General features: G+C 44.3%; 1 protein-coding gene across 4 annotated transcripts in view; it reads right to left on the reverse strand.

The window, feature by feature from the left end:
- Fat3 (FAT atypical cadherin 3) overlaps window positions 1–21,070 on the reverse strand; it is a 692,898-nt gene that overhangs the window by 376,277 nt on the left and 295,551 nt on the right. For all 4 annotated transcript variants that reach the window (XM_029565746.1, XM_029565745.1, XM_029565747.1 and 1 more), the window contains exon 3: window positions 13,531–13,845. In XM_029565746.1, coding sequence (XP_029421606.1) covers window positions 13,531–13,845 — 315 coding nt within the window. The remainder of the gene's footprint in view (window positions 1–13,530; window positions 13,846–21,070) is intronic.

Raw genomic sequence — 21,070 nt, forward strand, 5'->3', positions numbered from 1 at the left:
ATATATATATATATATATAGGCATTATAAAAAGAGATTAAAACAAGTGACCTTATAACAGGGGACATTGCCTGTACTAGGCAGCATAGGCTAACAAGACAGCATAGGCTAACAAGACAGCATTGTAATGGAAAGAATGGATTCTTCCTCCTGGAGCTATTGACCAGGAACCCCATAGGCTCTCAAACACTACTGGCCATGGCCCCTGCTCTCAGTTATGCAGCAGAACGCCACGGTAAGACCGTTTTGTTGAAGACACTATGTACATGAGCTGTAGAGCAAACAAGGAGAGATCAGCTGGTGCTGACTTCAGAGCCTCATCTCTATTGGTCAGCTTTCATGCTGCTGGAAGGTGCTATGCATGTTACCATAAGGAAAAAATAAGCATCAACCTTACCCAGCTGTGAATCCTGTGAACTACAACAACTGTCCTGGCAAGATGCGCCCACTAGTGCAATAGTGGCAGGAATATTATGGGAGCGACCAAGCACTTTCTCATTGGATTTAAGATCTGTGAGTAACCAACTACATTCTCATTGGATTTAAGATCTGCTGCATAGGATGGAGTCTATACCTGACATTCATAACAGATCTAGGAAGCTGAGGGCAGACAGGTTACAGGACACAGGGGAGAGCTTAATACTAGTTTTCTACTAAATAGATACAATATTAAATTGACTTCTAATGATTTATTAGAAGTCAATCATACCCATAGATTAACACATCTCTTAGCTCTCACCAGAGAAGTTTCCTTATGTAGCAGATGGTGATTAACACATCTGAATTCAATGCTTCATCAAACTTCTGCCTCCCAAGGCTCAGAGATCTTTGAGTAAGGTGGGATGCAGAAAGATTGTAGGAGCTGAAGTGCTGGATAACCACAAGAAACAAGAGTTTTCCAGACAATTGGTCAGTTACTCATACGAACTCATAGCAATGATGATTGCATGCACAAAACCCATGCAAGCTCAAACCAGACAAATCCCAGCATAGACAAGACGGAGCGGGTAAGAAACCCCAACCCAACCTAAGGAACTATTGTCAACTGATGGCTGCTGGGAGGGGGAAAGACTGTCTCTTTCAAGGATGTGACTCTTATGTTGACCAGGCTCCAATAGATGGACCCACACTGAAGGACATTTAGGGATACAAATTAAACTCTATAGGCCTTACTATATTTATATATATTGCATTAAATTGGGCAGGAACAGTAAGGGTAGATGCAAATGGGAGACTCTAAATACCATCAAATTATATTGTATGATAATTGCAAAAAATCGATTAAAAATTTAAAAATTAAATAAATAAATAAATAGAAAACTGTGTCTGCTGTCATGTGGCTGATGTGGAGATGAGAAGACCCCAGGTCGGGTACCCCTTCCTTCTCGGATACATGCTGGGTGAATTTCCCAGGATGCAACTCTAAGACACTCAGTTTTCAGCCACATGTGGACCAGGCTAGTTACAAGCAGACTAGAAAAAACTAAACTAATTTTTAATAGAATTTTTGACCAGTTTTCCTGTGGAACATTAAGGATAAAATTTAAACTAGCACATATTTATCTAAGAAGTACTGCAGAGATCTGGGGCTTCGTCAAAGCACATGTTGGAGATGACATTTTTCAGTCACACCCGCAGAATTCTACCATGAAAAAGAGGAGCGGTACTGAGCACCGAAGTGATGTGGATGGAGAGAGAACCCTGGAAACCAAGTGACTCAGGCAGTAACTTTCCACTGCTCTTTCTGATCAGCACATCTGAAGGTCTCTCCTTAACCTTGTTCAGCAGCAGGCAGCAGCTGTCTTTCTGAGCATCACTCTTGACATGGTTTCCACAGTAACACTGTCAACATCCTCTCACTTCTATAGCAAGAACCCTATTTCACACTTTGATGGTATGTTGCATATCAGCATCAATGAGTACATTGCAAAGTCTGAGGGAGAAGGCACAACTGAGCTTCGGAAACCCCTGGGCTGGACACTGCAGTCTCAGGACCAAGCTCGTCGGGGCCAGCTACTTACAACACCTGCTTTCCAGTTTAGCCAATTATTTCTGAATCCCTGCAACAAATTTTGGGAAGAAAGAACCTTGGTAAAAAAAAAGATTTACCTCAATCTAATAGGCCAAGAAAAAGAAGAAAGAGCTGGTTAGCCATGGAGGAGGATGCTGATGTGGTCTTTGATCTCCTCAGAGATGGGGTCCTCCCTCCAGGCATTCCACTGTTCCTGGAAGGCAGTCTTCTCTGGATTTCATCTCTTCATTGCCACACTAGGACCTGGTCGACACTGTCTCTCCCTTCAGTCTCCTCTCCTTGTCACTGAAGACTAAGATAATTCCAGGTGGAGATGGTGTCAGAGTTCTCAACAGCAAGACGGTCTGTCTGTCTGTCCCTCACAGATGGTTTCCGTCTGTCTGTCCCTCACAGATGGGTCCGTCTGTCTGCTCCTTCTAGTATTAAGTTGTAACAGGTGCCAGTGTGGGGTTGCTACCATTGACTAGTGATATCTACTCATGCCAGTGTGAGCAGACGAAAAGAAACTGCTACTATTGATTAGTGATGTCTGTCCAGAGACAGGAAATGCAGCAACCATGCAGGGGCAGAGATTTTGATTCTTTACAGGTAAGAATTCTGTTATCTACACAGATGAACTAAACTAAGTGGTAGTGGCAGGTCTGGGCTGAAATGCAGAGAAGTCCACTGCTCCCACCAGCTTATCTTCAAGGCTTTGTATTGTTTTATGATCGAAAAGCGGCACTGACTTGGGTACACAGAGGGGTTTCTGGGAGTCTAAGAGATGGCTTTCTGTTCTGTCTCATCACCACCCACTTGTCAGGTACAACTTAAGTGATGACATACATAGAATCAACATGGCGGGCAGTCCAAATCTTACGGTGAACTTAATGAACCTCTAGTAACGTTATTTTCCGTCATAGTTTGCAAGCACCAATGGTCTAAAACCTTAATCATGTTGTATAAATGCTGAATTAGCTAAAACAAGGTGCCTGTGCAGATTTGCTTGATATTTAATGTTTATTGAGAGCATGCTATATAACAAGTGTCCCCAAGGTACTTTACTTACGTTAAATCACTTTATCCTAATATCAAAACAATCACTTTATCATATTTATTCACATTCTCACAGAGGACCCTGAAGCTCAGAGAGGTTAAGCAACCTGTCCAGTACCACATGGCCAATACGCATTATGCTGGTTAGTTCTAAATATCAGCTTACCAGATAAGCCCCTTTCCTGGGATCATGGTGTTTTATCACAGCAACACAAACCAAACTAGAATACATGGTAGAGCTGGACACCAGTGCAGACATTGGAACTGTGTCTGCCCTTGTGAACATACTCCCTGTAACTTCTTTCATGCCCAGGATTTTTATGAAACCTGACTATATACAAAGTGCAAAAGATGTCATCTTTCTACAAATTAATGAGACTGTGGTCAGTACTCACCACATGCTGGCTTGTAATTTTATCATCTTAAGTTCCATATACTTTCTTAGATTAATCTACCTCAGTGTAAATAAAATGTATAGATTTTTAAAACATGCATAATTGTTCATACTGCTGTCAAGAAGCTAAGAAAAAGGTCATTCAAAGATGACAATGACAAGACCAGAGTGTAAAGTGGCAGTGAGACCAAAACTCGACTCATCCTGCCATAATCAGGTGCAATGTTCAGGGCTTGTTTAAAAGGTATTTCAAAGGTTGGCTCCAAAGCCCAAGATACACAGAATGAACAAACCGATGATCTGATTTATGAAACACCAAATGCCAATCAACAGTGATTTCCATGTAACCTCACGACCTGAGGTGAAAACACATCCAGGTCAGAGGAACATCGTTCACAGAGGAGGCTCCAGGAGTCCTGAAATGGTTATGCAAATCCATACCACACAAACGTCCGATCAAACCACACCCTTCAGAATGGCACTCAGCACCACTAAACTCAGCTAGACCTGGTCCATCCAACACAAACCACCACCGCACACGTGTCTTGCTAACAGCCAAGACTGAGAAGCAACAAATGCGGAGGTTCAGAACTTCTGACCCTGAGGCTTCCCATTACATTTTGTATGAGCTTTGTAGGGCTGACCACCTGGGGGACTTTGGGCCTAAAACCTATGATCCAGAGCCCCAATCTCCCCAGGATTGTAGTGGATGAGTTGAATACTGTAACACAATTGCATGGCTCTCCACTGAGTAGGTGACACTTAGCTAAGACCTGTCTCTAACTTCCCTCACACCCAGGAAGGAGGAGGAACCTGGCCAGCAACCATCTAGGAGTTTTCTTAATGGGTGGAGGCAGGCAGTGGTTTCCATTAGAATTCAGTTTCCCTCAGAGCAGAAGAAAGTAATAAACCGAGGCAGTAAATTACTGCTCTGGAGATAACACCCAGATACAAGAAATAAAAGAGAGATTTATGGCCTTAATCAATCTCTTTTTCACCCATAAATATAACTCCATCCTCTGCTTTATTTTCACGATTCCATCACCCGCTGAAATAATCCTCAGAAATTTCCCACAGCAGCACGTCCACCATCACCCCACAACTGAGCCTGGGGGCCATGCTGGCCCTTCGCCTGCCTCTCCTCTCAGGGGGAGTAGAGAGTAAGTCTCATCTCCAGCCTCAGAGATAGTCAGCACGATGAGGCTCAAGGTGCCTTAGTCACCTCCAGCAACCAGGGTCCCAGCATTGTGCCTGTAAGCTTTTGTCTCTTAGCTTATAATTCTGCTTCTCTCCTGTAATTATAAAGAAACACCACCTCAAAATCCTTTCCCAAGTAATCCTGTTAACTCAAAAATCCACACCTGTCTCTCATGGGTAGGATAAGACACTTGCCATTGTCTAACTGGCAGCCTGGTCTTGGAGGATGAACTGTCTGGGGTCAGATATTGCCTTACTGCTGATGGTCTTACCATTTTCTGCTCAGCCTGGGGCTCCATAGTCCTATGATGTCTCTAAACACAGTGCCAGAGCCCTGACCTCAGCATCAAGGAACCTCCCCAGCGGTTCCCTGGAGCTTATATGCAAACACTTGCCATTGTCTAACTGGCAGCCTGGTCTTGGAGGATGAACTATCCGGGGTCAGATATTGCCTTACTGCTGATGGTCTTACCATTTTCTGCTCAGCCTGGGGCTCCATAGTCCTATGATGTCTCTAAACACAGTGCCAGAGCCCTGACCTCAGCATCAAGGAACCTCCCCAGCGGTTCCCTGGAGCATGCATGGCACGGACGGACGTCAGAGGCCCGGGAGACCCTGCATGGCAGAGCTCCTGCTTCATCCTCCCTTAACTCCAGGAATGAAATTATATCACATGTTTATCCTTCAGAAGACTGACAACAAGCAGGAACAGAATTTGGAAGCTCAAAGGTTTTCAAGCCTAAAACTCTCAGAATAATCTCTTCATGGTGTTTTCTGGAGAAAGCTGCTGAATACAGACTCAAATGAGAGCTCTGCTGCCAGCCAAATCCTCTTCAAATACGAAGGAAAAGACAACTTCCCACATATGGTGTTTGAAGTTTTGTTACTGTGTGGTCCCCTTTTCTCCTGGTAGATACGACATCAAATCTTCATAGCAGCTTTAAAATATGACGAATCTTGGGACTAAAGAGATGGCCCAGCAGTTAGGAGCACTGGCTGTTCTTCCAGAGGACCTGAGTTTGATTCCCAGCACCCATATGGTGGCTAACAACCATCCATAACTCCAGTTCCAGGGAAGCTAACACCCTCTTCTGCAGGCATTGTATGATGTGAGTATATTTACATACATGCAGGCAACACACTCATAAAAATAAATATCCAAAATAAAACATAAGGAATCTGTAATTAGAGGGAAGCGAGAGGCAGCTTTAGACTCTCCCTCAGCTATTTTATTATCATTTAAATGTATATTCTCACACAAGTATATATTTATATACATTACACACATAACCTTTAAAGAAAACTTTACCCTATTTCACCTATGATGCTTCTCAAGGGCACAAAACAGGGTGCTACAAAGCGTTTCACGGTATTTCTCAGTCTGGGAAATTTTCCTTGTGACATTTGATAACATCTGGAGATATTTTTACTACCACAGCTGTGGGGATAGGTGCTAATGGTGTAGTAGATACTAGGAAAACTGCTAAATACCATAGATATATGACATATCCAAACAAAAAATCTTACTGAAAACAACATACCAATGGTGTTGGGACAGAAATTCTGAAATGGGTCCTTAATGGTCAGGCCCTGACATCATGCATCTTGATAGAGCCAGGTCCCACAAGACAGAGTCACCACCATGGCACCTGGCAGCAAGCCTTTCCTTGGGCATGGCCACTCTGACTACCCCTGAGCACCCCAGAGACCCCTCCACCCCAGCTATGAGTTGGTTAAGAGGGGGATATCTAACCTCCCCAGGACATGAACGGAGGATGCGGTGCAGAGAAGTTCCATGGCCCTCACTCATTTGGAAACACTTTCGCAGGGATGCAAAGGTCATTGCTGAATTTAAATATCCCCTATGATAAATCTGCATGAGCCCCATTTATTCTCCTGAATCTGTTAGATTAAATGAACACAATTTGATGTTCTGTAGGACAAGGCCTCCTTTCATGGCTGAACGAAGGAACAAGGGTGATTTACAGTCCATCATACTAATCTGCCACATGATCAGCTTTGTGCTGGGACTTATGAATATCAACGTGTCATCCAGACACTTCTCCTGTTTCAGGAAAGTTAGCTTTCTACTTAGGGAGGTAGGTGCGCAGAAAAGAAAGGGATTGAGAGGCAAATTCAGGAGAGTCCCACAGCCTCCCCTGCAGGAAGGTACTACAGTTTGCTCTGTGGCCTCTCACAGTGATTTTCTAAAAACTCAAATCTCCATAATTCTATACAAGGTAATGTTTCATTCTGATGATTACCTTAAACTGAGCTCTGCATAAGCACAGGGTTTAATTTACTTTGGATTGGAAATTATTTTTAATACTTCTATCCTATGAGCTATAACTTTTATATTGATAAATTCAAGTGGCTTTCTGAAATTAAGTATTAACTATTTATTAAAGTAGGTCTGAACTCTGCTTTAACCAATTCTACTTGGTTCTGTGTTTTGGAAATAATACAAGTGTATCCAAACATCCAGTTATTTTCATCACTCCGTGTGATGCTAGTTCACACAGACGTGGTTTTCATTTTCATCCAATCCATGAAACAGGAGCACAGCAAGGGTCTGAGGACTGAGGGAGACAAGGTGGGAAAGGAACTTGGGACACGCAGTTGGTTCTCAAAACTCCAGCACTGTAAGATGAGAGCACGGGGATCTTCCTCTTCTGCGGGCCCTTCTCAGTCCTTACTGCCTGCCTTCCCGTAACTGAAGCCTAGAACTGCTCCCCAGGCTCCTCAGGGAACTTCAGCCTTGTCTGGAAACTTGTCAGAAACACAAATCACCAGGCTCCTCCATAGGAATCGTGTCTAATAGGCTCACTGGGTGTTTATCAGGCTGAAGCATGGCTTGGATTTCTCTGTTACTCCCTCATCAATGTTGAGACTTATTATCTCTTCCACTACCTATCAAAAGGCAAGAGGTTATTATTTAAAGCTGATTAAAAAACTCAGGGAATCCAGCTCAGAGTGGAGGCAGAAGCAGGTGGATCTCTGTGAATTCAAGGCCAGCCTGGCCTACAAAATGCATTCCAGGCCAGCTGGGGCTACAGGGAGACCCTGTCTCAAAAATGAAGAAAGAAAGAAAGAAAGAAAGAAAGAAATAAAGAAAGAAAGGAAAGAAAGAAAGAAAGAAAGAAAGAAAGAAAGAAAGAAAGAAAGAAAGAAAGAAAGAAAGAAAAAACCCTCAGGGCATCCAATATCTTAAAAATCAGGCAAACATCCCAAAGAATTGACAGTCAAGGCAGAATCTGAGACATTTTCATGGCAACCCCTAGTTTGAAGTTTACGTCCTCTCAGGTGACCTAGGGTTGGTGGAAGGGGACAGTCAGCTAGTCCACCAGCAGATAAAGGGTGCTTTGCTCAGGTTTATCCCAAGAGCCTCACCACCAATCAAATGCATGCAAGATGCTTGTGAACAAAGACAGAAGTCAGAGCAACCATGGAAAGGAACTTGGAGTGTCCAAGCCCCATAAGGATTCATGGGAAGATTCCATTGGTCAAGGACCTGTTTCATAGAAACAGGCTATAAACACAGTGGATGCTAACCCTGGGCCCATGTTCCACAGAGGCAAAGGAAGAACAAAGCCGTGTATCTTGTATACATTTTTACCTTTAAACATCTCTTTAAGAGATAGGCTTCTTGGAAGGAAGAGTTAAAAGGAAAACTCAAGAATCTTTGAAACCTAAATATTATCCAACTGTAAACAAGAGAGTCACACATCTGGAAGTTGGTAGCTCATAACACACTGTGAATCTTTTAAAATTCCTTCTCTAATATCACGCCTCTCAGACTAGCCAGAACAGCTCTGGGCTTGTTTGGAGGTTAGTGGATCTAGTTTATATTTCCTGGGTAGTAACCACAGCCCTTCCATTGCAAGCTAGTCCTCAGGACCCTCGCCATGGCTTCGAGGCTCCCCCAGCCATCGCCTTGATCTGATCTTATCCTATTCACAGCTGCTAGTCTACAGAGTTCAACAGTTAATATTTCATGTATGTTTTCTTATACAGGTGACTTGTCTCACCTGTGATGGTCCATCTTCCCATGAGACTAAATCCCGAGTGTAGAAACCATCTTCTGCAATGGCACTACCCACAATTACTGGGTACAGGTCAACAGTGGCACCAAATGCACTTCATAAAACCAAACACAAGGGACTGGAGGGATGGCTCAGCAGTTAAGAAGGCTGGTTATTTTTGCAGAAGACCCGGGTTTGAATCCCAGCACCCATGTGGCAGCTAACTGTCCGTAACTCCGGTCCCAGGGGATCCGACAGCCTTTTCTGACCTCTGTGGGCATTGCACGACATGGGTGCCCTTATCTACAGGCAAGCAACACATGTGTACACATAAAATAAAAATAATAAATTAAAATAAATTAAAAAAACCAACCAAACACAAGGTCTCAGTGATCCAAAGCCTGCTGCCTTCCAAGGATCCTTCCCCAGGAGACAGTGGTACCCTGATGCAGTCTGCTGCTGGCTTACACAGCCATTTCTCCACTGAGGAATTACTACTACTACTTGAGTGGCCAGCCTACATCTCTCTTCAGGTCCTGGAAGGAAGCACAGTTACCCAAAGCACTTGGCCCTGCATTTGGTGACCTGGCCTGCTCTGCCTGGAACTAACAGAGGTTCTCCACGACGGGCAGAAAAGCCCTCCCAGCAAAACAGCTTTTGTATTTCTTCCCAAACTGCAATGACTACTGAAGTCCAAGACCAATACTCTGCAGGGACCTAGATTTGGTAAGAGGAGAATTCAAATGGTCCTTTTGGCTCAGGAGAGAAACTTGTCTCTACTGTTGGTCCAGCGATGTCTGTTCTGTGCTAGGGGCTGCAGCTCATAAGCATCAATACAATCCATGTTTATATTAATGGTTTTCATCTTTATTTATTATTTAGCACATTTCCAGGACAAAATAAAACTATAAATTTCAGCTCTACCACAGAGAACAGAGAAAAAGGGTCAGTTTATTAGAATCAACACATTCTGGGTGAAAAAAATCAAAAGCACAAATCTTAGCTAAATGCATTAGTACCTGCACCTTCTGATGCACTGATGGAAAATGTTACATCGATGTTGCTATGTTACTATTTTAAGGACAGTAAGAAATGCCAAAAACTAAAGTAACTGCTATAGAATTGTTCAGTTCTGTTGGCAACATGATACTTAGAGCAACACAATGAATGAGAGTCTCACCGCTTTCTGAGTTTGTTTCTGGGCACAGCAAAAGTGAAAGAATAACTGTGAGACTGTAGGAACGCTTGCCGGGCAAGCAGGAGAGGACCTGGGTTGGTGCCACAGAACCCACGTAAAAAGTCTAGTGTGCCATGAGCTTGTACTACTGGTCCTGGGGGGCGAAGACTGCCGTATGTCTGGGTCTAATTGGCAAGCTCTAGGCTGGTGAGACTGTCTCAGGTAAACACTACATGAGGAACAATTCCTGAGGTTGACCCTTGGCCTCCATGTGCCCATGTGTACACATGTACATTCCTCACACATACATGGGTGGACACGCACACATACATGCATAAAAGTACAGACATGGTACAGGATTCTCACGGAGCTTCTCGGTTTACCTCCAAATACCTCATGACACCCTCTCTCCGTGAGCCAGAAATGTGATGTGAGCAATGACATGCTCACTTTCCAGATAAGAAACTCCAGAGCAAGGACATCATAGGGTGTCCTGTCAGCAGAGCGAAGCGGACGTGGCAGCCTCATTAACACTCTGTTCAGCTGTGTCAGGTGCTGCAGCAAGTCCTTGTGGGACCCTAAACTTCCTGGAGCAAGTCTTCTGGTTGTGCTGGGTCTGTTTCTGCTGCTGAGGTAACACACCCCAACAAAATGCAACAGTGGACAAAGTGTTTATTTTAGCTCTGAGTTCAGGGTTTCAGTTCCATCACTATGGAGAAGACTCAGCAGTGGACCTTGACACAGCTGATCATGTCACAACCACGGTCAGAAGAGGAGAGAAATGGACGCATGCCTGCTGGCTGCCTCGTGCTCACCTTCATTTTTGTACTGTCACACAACTAGGGACCCCTAAGGGGTGGTGTTGCCCACAGTGGGCTGGATCTTCCCACATCAACTAACTCAGGAAAATCCTCACAGACATGCCCACAGGCCAACCCAATGTAGGCGATCCATCAACTGAGACTCGTACAAGGTGGTTCTTTGTTGTGTCAAGTTGACACATGAAAAGTAAAATTCAGGGGGCTCAAGGCACACAATGCTGGGGGTGCCAGGACTATCTGACTTAGTGTGTATTCCCTGCGGTGGGTCACAGACATTCACAATTATGAAGTACAGAGCAAGCATGTAAAGCCCAGGATTCTCATGCAAGCACAACCCTCTTGCCACCCTGAGGTGGTGTGAATCCTATCACACCACAATCAACTGTTGACTTTGTCACTGCTAACTGCTATTACTTTCAGATTACTTGAGGTCCCCCCTCCCAAGAAATGAAAATATATCTTACTTTATGATCTTATTTATTGGATCTTGTGTTAAAACAAATAGGTACAACAATGAATGCTTAATGACTGAATAAACAGAATGTGCCATTTTCTTTTTCTGTGTCTGAAAACCAAAGCATGCCATGCATGTCTTTTAGGCAATTAGACAAGTTAGATAGAAATGCCATTTCTGGCATGATTTTTTTTTTAAATCTCTGGCAATGGCAGAGAAATTACAGATATAATTAAAGGCTCTTATTACACAACATAAGCCTCATCATGATAATACGGAGCTTTCTGAAGAGTCATGTGCACACTTTAAAGATCTATAAAAGACAGTCTCCACAATGAAATCTGCTCTAAGTTCCTCGCAGACCTGCATTCTTGTCTGATAGATTCTTTTGAGTACATGTATGTATGTGTGCATATATTTGTGCATGTGTACATGGGGGGTGCACCTGTGTGTGGGTGCACATGTGTATATGTATATGAGTGTATATATTTACATGTGTGTGTACATGTGTGTCTGCATGCATGTGGAGACCAGAGGACGGCCTTGAGGATCATCTTTCAGGAACACCATCCATCTTTTTTTGAGACAGGGTCTTTCACTGGCCCAGAGCGTACCCATTAGGCTTGCATGCCCATTAGGCCTGTGAGCACTACAGACCCCTGGAGACTATTATTCTTTATCTCCAACCCTAAGCAAAGGGCAACAGCAGTTGAATCGGGCCCTCTGCAGAATCCTTTAATGCAAAAGGGAGGTGCAGTTGTCCCACTAACAACGTGAGCAGCAACAGGATCGAGTTGGAAGAGGTAAAATCTGCATGCCATGCTTCAGATTCCAGGGGCTGTGGAATGCCAAGATGCTGGATGCTCCACCTGTGCCCCGAGGCTACCTCTGTCCTTCTCCTTGGCCTCCTGGCCTCACTGCTGAATCTGTATTTTACCTCCTCTATCTCTTTCCACATTTCATAGTGCTCTGGTATAGCAGAGTAAAGCAGGTGAACGTCCCAGCACAGTAACAGGGCTAACCCCTCAGGTACATGGGGACCTTCCTACTTAGTGGGCCTCAAAGGCTGGGCCTGGCTCCTGTATCCAAGTCCTCTCCTTCCAGTAGAAGTGGTCTCCGTTAGACACTGCTGGCATTTTATAACGAAGCACATGTCAAACCCTGACTGAACACTGTCAGACTGCTCAGGTCTGCTTAAAAAGTGATGGATCCAGAAGCAGATTTACAAAAAGTTACAGAATTTCCTTCAGTTTTTGTTAATGGGAGCATGATATTTATAAAGGGCTCTCCTTCCAGTAGAAGTGGTCTCCGTTAGACACTGCTGGCTCATCAGCCTTTCATTTTATAACAAAGCACAGGTCAAACCCTGACTGAACACTGTTAGACTGCTCAGGTCTGCTTAAAAAGTGATGGATTCAGAAGCAGATTTACAAAAGGTTACAGAATTTCCTTCAGTTTTTGTTAATGGGAGCATGATATTTATAAAGGATGTAGGGTCAGCTACACGTTTCTCCTTTAACAAATAAAGGCAGGGAAAACAATCACCAACTCCAATAGCTGTTCACCAGAAAAGCAGAATCTGTTCACACCGACCAACTCCAACACTGACCACCATCAACCCACCTGTTCATGTCAACATGAATTAAATTATTCTAAATTTCACTTAAAGTTCCATCCATCATGTTCTTCCTGAGTATTTGATGTCTCTGATCAGGTCTAAATGTGACACACAACAGGAAGCCCCAGGACTCCGAGATGGGCTCCACAGAGGACTGTTCTAGTGTGAGCTCTTGTCAGGAGGAACTCAGCCAGATTCTACACTGTCCCTCCTGATCCTGGCCTTCCTGATATATACCCAACAAATTAAATTCTTATTGTAACCTTCAGAAACCTTTTGAGCAAAAGGTCATAAAATTAAATTTTACCTATTTTATGTAAAAATTCAGATAGTGCAGTTTCTTTTGGACATGGACACTTCATTAATGGGTTATATAGGAAAGAAAACCTCAGTGCTTAGAGTTAACTCTCCATGTCATCATTTACAGCAAGAACCTAGGAGTGGAAGCCTCAGAGCTAGTTCACACAGAGAATGCAGCACAGGTCAGCTGACTGGCTCCCAGCAAAGCAGGCAGCTGACCATCCGAGTGGTCCCAGATCACATTTTATTACAAGTGAGATGAACCTGAGGCTTTCTGCGGAGCCTCCGATTTTTATTAGGTCATTTGACCTCATCATGAGATGAAATTAAAACACCCCAAGTGGAAAAGAAGAGCATCCCTTGGCAGGAACTATCCCAGAAACACTGTTTTCTGGGCAGTAAAACAGAAAATCCAGCACAGCAAGGGCCACATGAAAAGCAGACCACCGGTTTTAAAGAAGCCATGTAAGCGTGCCTTTACCTGTTTTGATATTGATGGCAAAAAAATTCTGAGGATTCCCACTTGTAATCCTGTAGGTCAGTTTTTCGTTTGAACTGGAGTCAGGATCTTCAGCTTGGATCTGAATGACGGACACATCCTTAGGAGAATTTTCCATGACAACAGGATAATAGATGGGCTCCGAGGTCAGTGGGGCATTGTCGTTCACATCGTCCACCTCGACGTAGACCTCAATGGTGGAATAGAGCGGAACCACGCCCCGGTCTGTCGCATACACAGTTAGCCAGTACGATGCTGTTGTCTCTCGGTCAAGAATATCTGCGGCAGAGATGACCCCTAGGAGAGAACACAGAGCCCTTGACTGTTAGGGCAAATGTTGGAAGTGACTCCCTGCCAAGTTCCAAGGCTGTGCAAATAAGCCTGTTATATGGAGGAGGTCCAGCAGATCCGTAATGTGAGATTAAATTAAGATGCCACTATTTACATAAAGAAATGATTTTCTGCAGGACCCTATTGTATAGTTCTCTTGTTTGTGAAGTCTAATTAGAGTTACAGATACTTCATTTGAATTTTCAAGATAGACATGTCAGACACATGTGCTCATGCACACCCCCCTGAAGTGTGCACGCACGCATGTCCGCACACACACACACACAATCACATTCATATAAAAGACAAAATGGAGGAATGAGAAGACAGTGGGTCAAGAGTCAAAATATTTCCTGTGCATCCCGGGAGGCCCTGGCTTTAGCAAGTCAGTCTCTTTATTTGATGTGATGCCAACTGACGGCCTATGAAACAAAGGCTCTTCCCAGGTAAATTAATCTCTCTAGACTTTCACAGGACTGAGGTAGTTCTTTCGAATGCTCTCCTGTCTGTTAGAATGGATGTTGCTTCACCTGCAAGGATACAAGTGCACACGACACTCTCTCCTGAAAAATCAATGCACAGCTATTTTGCCAGTTGGGGAGGAAACCCTAATAGCACCTTCCCAGATAGTGCCATCCCTCAAGGACTCCGCTAAGATACCTAAATAAACCAGAAAGAGGCTCATGGACAATAGGACCTTCCCAGATAGTGCCATCCCTCAAGGACTCCGCTAAGATACCTAAATAAACCAGAAACACTTTGAGAGAGGCTCATGGACAATCTTTTTAAACCAGGTGCACAAAACTACCTGACCTGCTTTCTCATTTCAGAGTCTAAACAAGAGCCAACCAGAAAATCAAATATCAGTCAGAAAAGACAGAGAAAAAGCAGCATTTTTATGTCACTACAGCCCTCACCCAAGTAGGCAGGCCACAGAAATTCACCATAGGGCAGCATCAAAAGTAACATCCATCATGATGGGAAACTGGGTCTCAGGACATCTGAGAGGTAGTCAGGAAGCTTCTAGAGAGTGTGAAACTCATTAAATCCTCACAGCAAAAGCCAGAGAGAATTCAGAAGCCTTCTCCAGCTGTGCCCTCGGTCCTCTGTGACCTGTACTCCTACTGGACTTTTGTCTAAATTTGGCACACAATTTGACCTATAGACCCCGCAAAAGCAAACTACCAATATTACCACTGGGAAGGGAGAAGGGATCAATCCAGAAACAGCCTGGAATAGTCAGTGGTCCCCGACCCACAGGGCAGCTGGAATCTTCAAAGCATATAAGGCAGAGGTTACAGCCTCAGCTCCAAAGCTATTCACCAGAGTCGTAGCGATATGTCAGAGACAATCTTAAACAATCACAATGGAAATATGCAAAACAGCATGGATTCCCATCGAATCCTGGGTAATGCCTGCAAGTCAGAAAAGAAAGAAAATATAAACTGGGTGTGGTGGCACACGCCTTTAATACCAGCACTCAGAAGGCAGGGGCAGGCGGATCTCTGTGAGATCAAGGCTAACCTGTTCTACATAGTGAGTTCCAGGGCAGCTGTGGCTACAGAGAGACCCTGTCTCAAAAAGACCAAAAAAATTTATTTAAAGAAAGAACGTATAGCATTAGAGGAGTGGGCGACCGAACCGGAGGAAAGGATGAAGTGGAAGGCAGTGGTTACCCAGTGCTGGTGCTCATAGATTGAAAGAGTGACAGTCATAGAAACCGGGCAGAGATGGAGTAGGGGGCTGTGGTGTTAAGGAGCTGGAGCACTGGACAGGTGTGCACACACACACCAGGCACTACATCCAGCTGTCATAGCCTGGGGAAACAGGAGCCCAAGTCAGGGAGGCAACTAGTGACAGGAATCAGACTGTGTCTGGACTGAAGACAGTGCAGGCAAGTGTAAGCAGGGCAGAGGGACACACGCCATGTGTAAGCAGGGCAGAGGGGCACACGCCATGTGTAAATGAAAGGGCTCTTACAGCACCACAAGGCACTTGTCAAATGAGACCTGTCTGTTCATTTATGTACACTCAGGAGACCTTATGCCACATGTTGGCAGGACGGAGACAGACGACAGGGCCTCAGTCCTCCTTTCTGCACTGGAGGCACCGCAGCATGGTCAGGAACCAGGACTCTGTTGCATACTGTTTAGACCCACAGGGCAGGAAGCAAAGGCTCTAGAACCAGAAGTGGGTGGGAGGCAAGAGAAACAGCCTTTGCTCTGGACACACAGTGTGCCATGACTCCTTAAAATGTATACTCCGTGATTCCCTCTTACCGATGATGTCACCAATCTGGTAACTGGCTGCAGGTCCCCCAGCTAATGGTAAAAGAGCCTGTGATTTAAGATTACAGCAAAGATCTGCAGCTTGAAGCCAAGATTCTCTTTGGAGCTAATGAAAACAAACAGCTCTTTTGTCTGTCTGGACTCAGGAATTCAAAGCCTCCTGCAAGGACAGGGAAGGCCTGCAGCACAGAAGGCCTGTGCTTTCTGCTTGATTCCACACAGAAAGACTTTTCTGCACCAGTTTTGTGAGATTCAAAGCACACACCTGTCCTTCCTCAGGAAACCCTAGAATGTGCACTCAGAGTGTGAAAGTAAGAAGCACAGACATCAGGCTGGGGAACACATCCATGACAGTCAGGCTTTCTTTCTAGTATCCTGGTGTCAAATCCTTTATGTGGTTTAATTAATTGGCATATCCCCATAGACAGCACAATGATACAGACCCATACACCCAAAATAAAGGAAGGCTGTGACCTAGAGCAGAGGGACATTGAGCGCCAGGAAGAGAAACACAGGTGGCTTGTGCTGAGCCGTTGACAGTGCGGCAGCCATAAATGACGGTGTGGAGTTGGGTTCTGCTTCTTCAGGAGAAATGAGCACAAACTTCAGCAGTCGAGGTTTGTTGGATATAGAGAACTATTTTCTAAGAGCTATGGTTAACAAAGGAACAGTTGCTAACCGAAGTTGAAGGGTTTTTCTATTCCAGTTTGGGGCAGGGGTGGGGTGAAATTTTGCCTAGCAGGAACTTTCAGCACATTGAAAGAGACTGGTTACTAGGTCAATATTTGTACCTGAAAATTTGAATACTTCCTTGTAGAAGAAGATATACAATTTAAATAAGTCTTTTGCTTGTTTTTGTTTAGCTTTTTCAGATAGGGTCTCCCTGTAGCTCCAGCAGACCTGGAACTAGCTATGTAGACCAGGCTGGCCTGGATCTCACAGACAGCCACGTGCCTCTCACTCCCAAGTGCTGGAATTGAAAGCATGTACCACCACACCTGACTTAAATAAGCCTTTTTTAAAACAACTATTATTGAACTGGATGTGGTGGCTCACACCTGTAATCCCGGCCCTGGGAAGGCGTATGCAGGAGGATTGCTGCTGGTTTGAAGGCAGCCTGGGCTTCAGAATGAGACCCTAGTCTCCACAAAATTATAAAATAAAATCAGAGGCCGCGATTCAGAGCTAGGAACTATTAACATGCACGGTGCTTTGCGTCTGTTCGTGGTTGTCAGGCAGACGCTGCCTGACTGTAGCTCTTCACCTTTGCATGCCGAACATCTTTCCACGTTGGCACCTGTGTGGTGTGGGGCGCAGGGCTCCCGCTTTAGTATTAGCATATATCCATCGTGCACACCCACTGATGAGTCGCATGATCACATCTCCTTGAATGTCACATCATGAGCTCTGCTCTCCCATCTCCAAACCCTTCCCCTTCCTCCTGGTCTCCTTCCTCTTTCCAAATATTCTTTCTTCTAAAGTAATGCCTGTGACATACATACATATATATGTGTGTGTATTATATATATATACATACATATATAATACACACACACGTGGTGTGTGTGTGTGTGTGTGTGTGTGTGTACTAGATTCTACATACGTGAGCAAGCATGCTATATTTGCTTTCTGGGTACAATTTATTCCACTTAACACACTGTTGTCAGGAATGAAAATGGGTTGTGGCTACTATCAGTAAAGAGGTTCATCAAACACTAAAAAGAAATTTCCATGTGACCCAGTTATAGGACTCCTGGGGACATTCCTGAGGGAACCTAAGATAGCACATAATAGTCAGTCAAGATAAGCAACCAGCCGGGATGCCCATCAGCGGATGAACAGATAGAGTGTGGCATATTACACCACAGAGTGTTCTTGAAAGAGAATGGAATTCTAACATTTGCAGGAAAATGGATGGAGCAGAGATCATTTGGTGATTCACTTTGAATGACTGTGTAGTGATATTTGCCCACAAAGCCAAGCTACACATCAAAATATAAAATAAGAGACTGCAGAGCGTGTGTCCTTGGATAGGACTCCTATATCAAACTTCACCTACCCACAGCTCAGAAGAGGATGCGGAAAGATTGTAAAAGCCAGGGCTGGTCAATGAGCAGGACAGGACACCCCTGCTCGACTCCAACTCCTTCTATGCTGAAATTCTGTGGAAATATTTTTTTTTCAGGAGAATTTTCTCCAACACAAGAAACACTATTATTTTTCTACATTTCTCCTACCAGATATAAAAATTGCAAGTAAAGCTATATCCACATGGTTCCAAATCTCATACTTACAGCTCAGTAAGGAGTAACAACCTCCAATAACTACCTAGTAAAATACACTCTTTCCTTGAGTGAACACTTTCTGATCTTCAGGGATTTGATGTTCACTAAGAAAACATTTTCACAAAAAACTGCACACACCATACAGGGGCTACTTACCAAATAGGTGGGTTATTCCCTGGGTAAAACACATCTAGGTAATGGGCTTGAAACACAGCAAGGCAAGATGAATTGCAGTCTATGTTTGGTCTTATTTCCCTCTTATGCCTGTGACCTAAATGCTCATGACTACCTCTGTAATGACAAGCTTACAGAAGCTCACCACGGAAAGCTGTTCCACAGAACTTCTGTTTTCTTCCATTCAGAAAGAATCTTACAAATTGCTTTTCCCTTCAGCCAACAATGTCAAAATCACAATGCCATTACTTCTATAACCAGCATTGTTGATCAAGTCATAGAGAACACACATATTACAGGCATTAGACTAACATGGATAACACAGCAACATCATTGGACCTTTGTTTACAATGGGAACTATAAACTTTGCTTCTCTAGTCACCGATGATCAAATCAGTCACTACCACAGCTTAAAGTAGCCGAGCCCCAAAGCAGGGGTCTAGCTTTCTTCCTAATTGAGTTTCCCCAGTCCTCATAGCCTATAGGTTTCTTCTATTGTTTCTAATTTCCATTCGCATTTCATCCCAGTAAGTGGCTGTGACCTTGGACATACCCTGCCTCCCATTCTGCTTCTGCTCCTAATGGAGCTGTGCCTACTTGCTCTCCGGACTGCACCCTTGGCACTGTGGAGACCCAGAGAGACACTGACTGTGTTAGACTAGGCTGTGACAAGGAGACAAAGCAATTCTATGGTCCTGTGTGCATAGCGTGTGTGTTTGCTGAGGCCCTAGCTGCTGACTTTGAAGGAGAAAGGACCAGGAGAGGATGGAGGGAGCTATTCTAAGACAGCTTTGTTGCATGCTGACTTTAGCTGCATATAAGATCATTTCAGTGCTTTTAAATTTCTATTTTTAAATGTGCTTAGTGATCATAAGCTATTTAAATAACAATACAGGTCAATGCTGGGTTTTGAACAAATTATGGAGCTCTGTAAGCAAATTGCTACATATGTGTGTTTTCAAGACAAAGATGAAAAATGTCCTGATCGCATGTTAACATTCGGCCTTTAGAGGCTCTGGGACTGGCACAGCGGATGGGTTCTTAGGCTAGAGATGGACAACGTGTGTATGTTTCTGGTGAGACACCCAATATCCAAAGAGAGGTTTCACTGAAGTAGGAACAGATGAAACTTGGTCTGGGTCCATCACTCCACATTTGTAGCTTTATAATGTAGAGCTGTCCTTTAATTAGACAATGGGGACAAGTCAGGGTCACAGAGAACAGAAGGAAGGCTTCTGGAAAGGAGGACCTGAGGGTTCCCGGGGCCATTGTTACCTGTACCCTTCTTTATACCCATTTCAGTTCAGAAATTGGTACATGTAAATTCCAGATAGATATGTGAGACTGCCACAGAACCGTGAGAGTGGGAAATGAGATACCAGAGTGTTGAAAGATTGCTCTAGACAGTGGATCACACGAGGAATCCTGGCTGGAGGGGTGTTTGTATGTAGGTAAACATGTATGTGTTCCAACCTTGGTGTCATTCCTTAAGAACCGCATGTCTTGTCTTCTGAGATGGTCTATCTCACTGGGACGTGGGGCTGGCTGATTAATGAGACAGTCTAGCTCACTAGGACCTAGTGTTGGCTGATTATTGAGAAGGTCTATCTCACTGGGACCTGGGGCTGGCTGATTAATGAGATGGTCTATCTCACTGGGACGTGGGGCTGGCTGATTAATGAGACGGTCTATCTCACTGGGACCTGGTGTTGGCTGATTATTGAGAAGGTCTATCTCACTGGGATCTGGCTGGCTGATTATTGAGATGGTCTATCTCACTGGGACCTCGGGCTGGCTGATTATTGAGATGGTCTATCTCACTGGGATCTGGGGCTGGCTGATTATTGAGATGGTCTATCTCACTGGGATCTGGGGCTGGCTGATTAGGGTGCCCTGGCTGGCTAAACCCCAGGGATCCTTTTGTCTCTGCCTCCTGCACTGGAACTACAAGCAAGCACCACCATGCTTTGCTTTTTATAGTGGCTTCTGAGGACTGAGCTTAGACCCTGTGCTTGTACAGTGAGCACTTTACCAACTGAGCCATCTCCCCAGCAACTAACTAACTCAGGAAGTTTCAGTTTGGGATCAGTTCAGACAGGCGACCTGCTCTAAATCCTAGGCATTCCCAGCAGTCACAGAATTACTATACTGCCTTTCTGGGGAGTAGGTTACATCAGAGCCTTAATAATGGAGTTAGCAGCATATATAGTACCTGAACCATAAATAAGTGTAGAGTGAGTGAGAGCTGTTTCTCCTCCAGATCACTGTGGCTCCTGACATGTGGAAAGTGCCTAGCAGAGAATCATCCTCCCTCATCATACCCGTGAACAGCGTCCAACATGTGACCAGCTAGAAAGCAAAAGAGTAGACCCGGTTCCCTGGGAGAGCAGAGGAGCTGCTAAGACAAGGTTTAATGAAAATAGAAGAGGACCCAGTGAAAAAATC

Source organism: Nannospalax galili, unplaced genomic scaffold (assembly GCF_000622305.1).
Source record: "Nannospalax galili isolate Female #2095 unplaced genomic scaffold, S.galili_v1.0 scaffold418, whole genome shotgun sequence".
NCBI lineage: Eukaryota > Metazoa > Chordata > Mammalia > Rodentia > Spalacidae > Nannospalax > Nannospalax galili.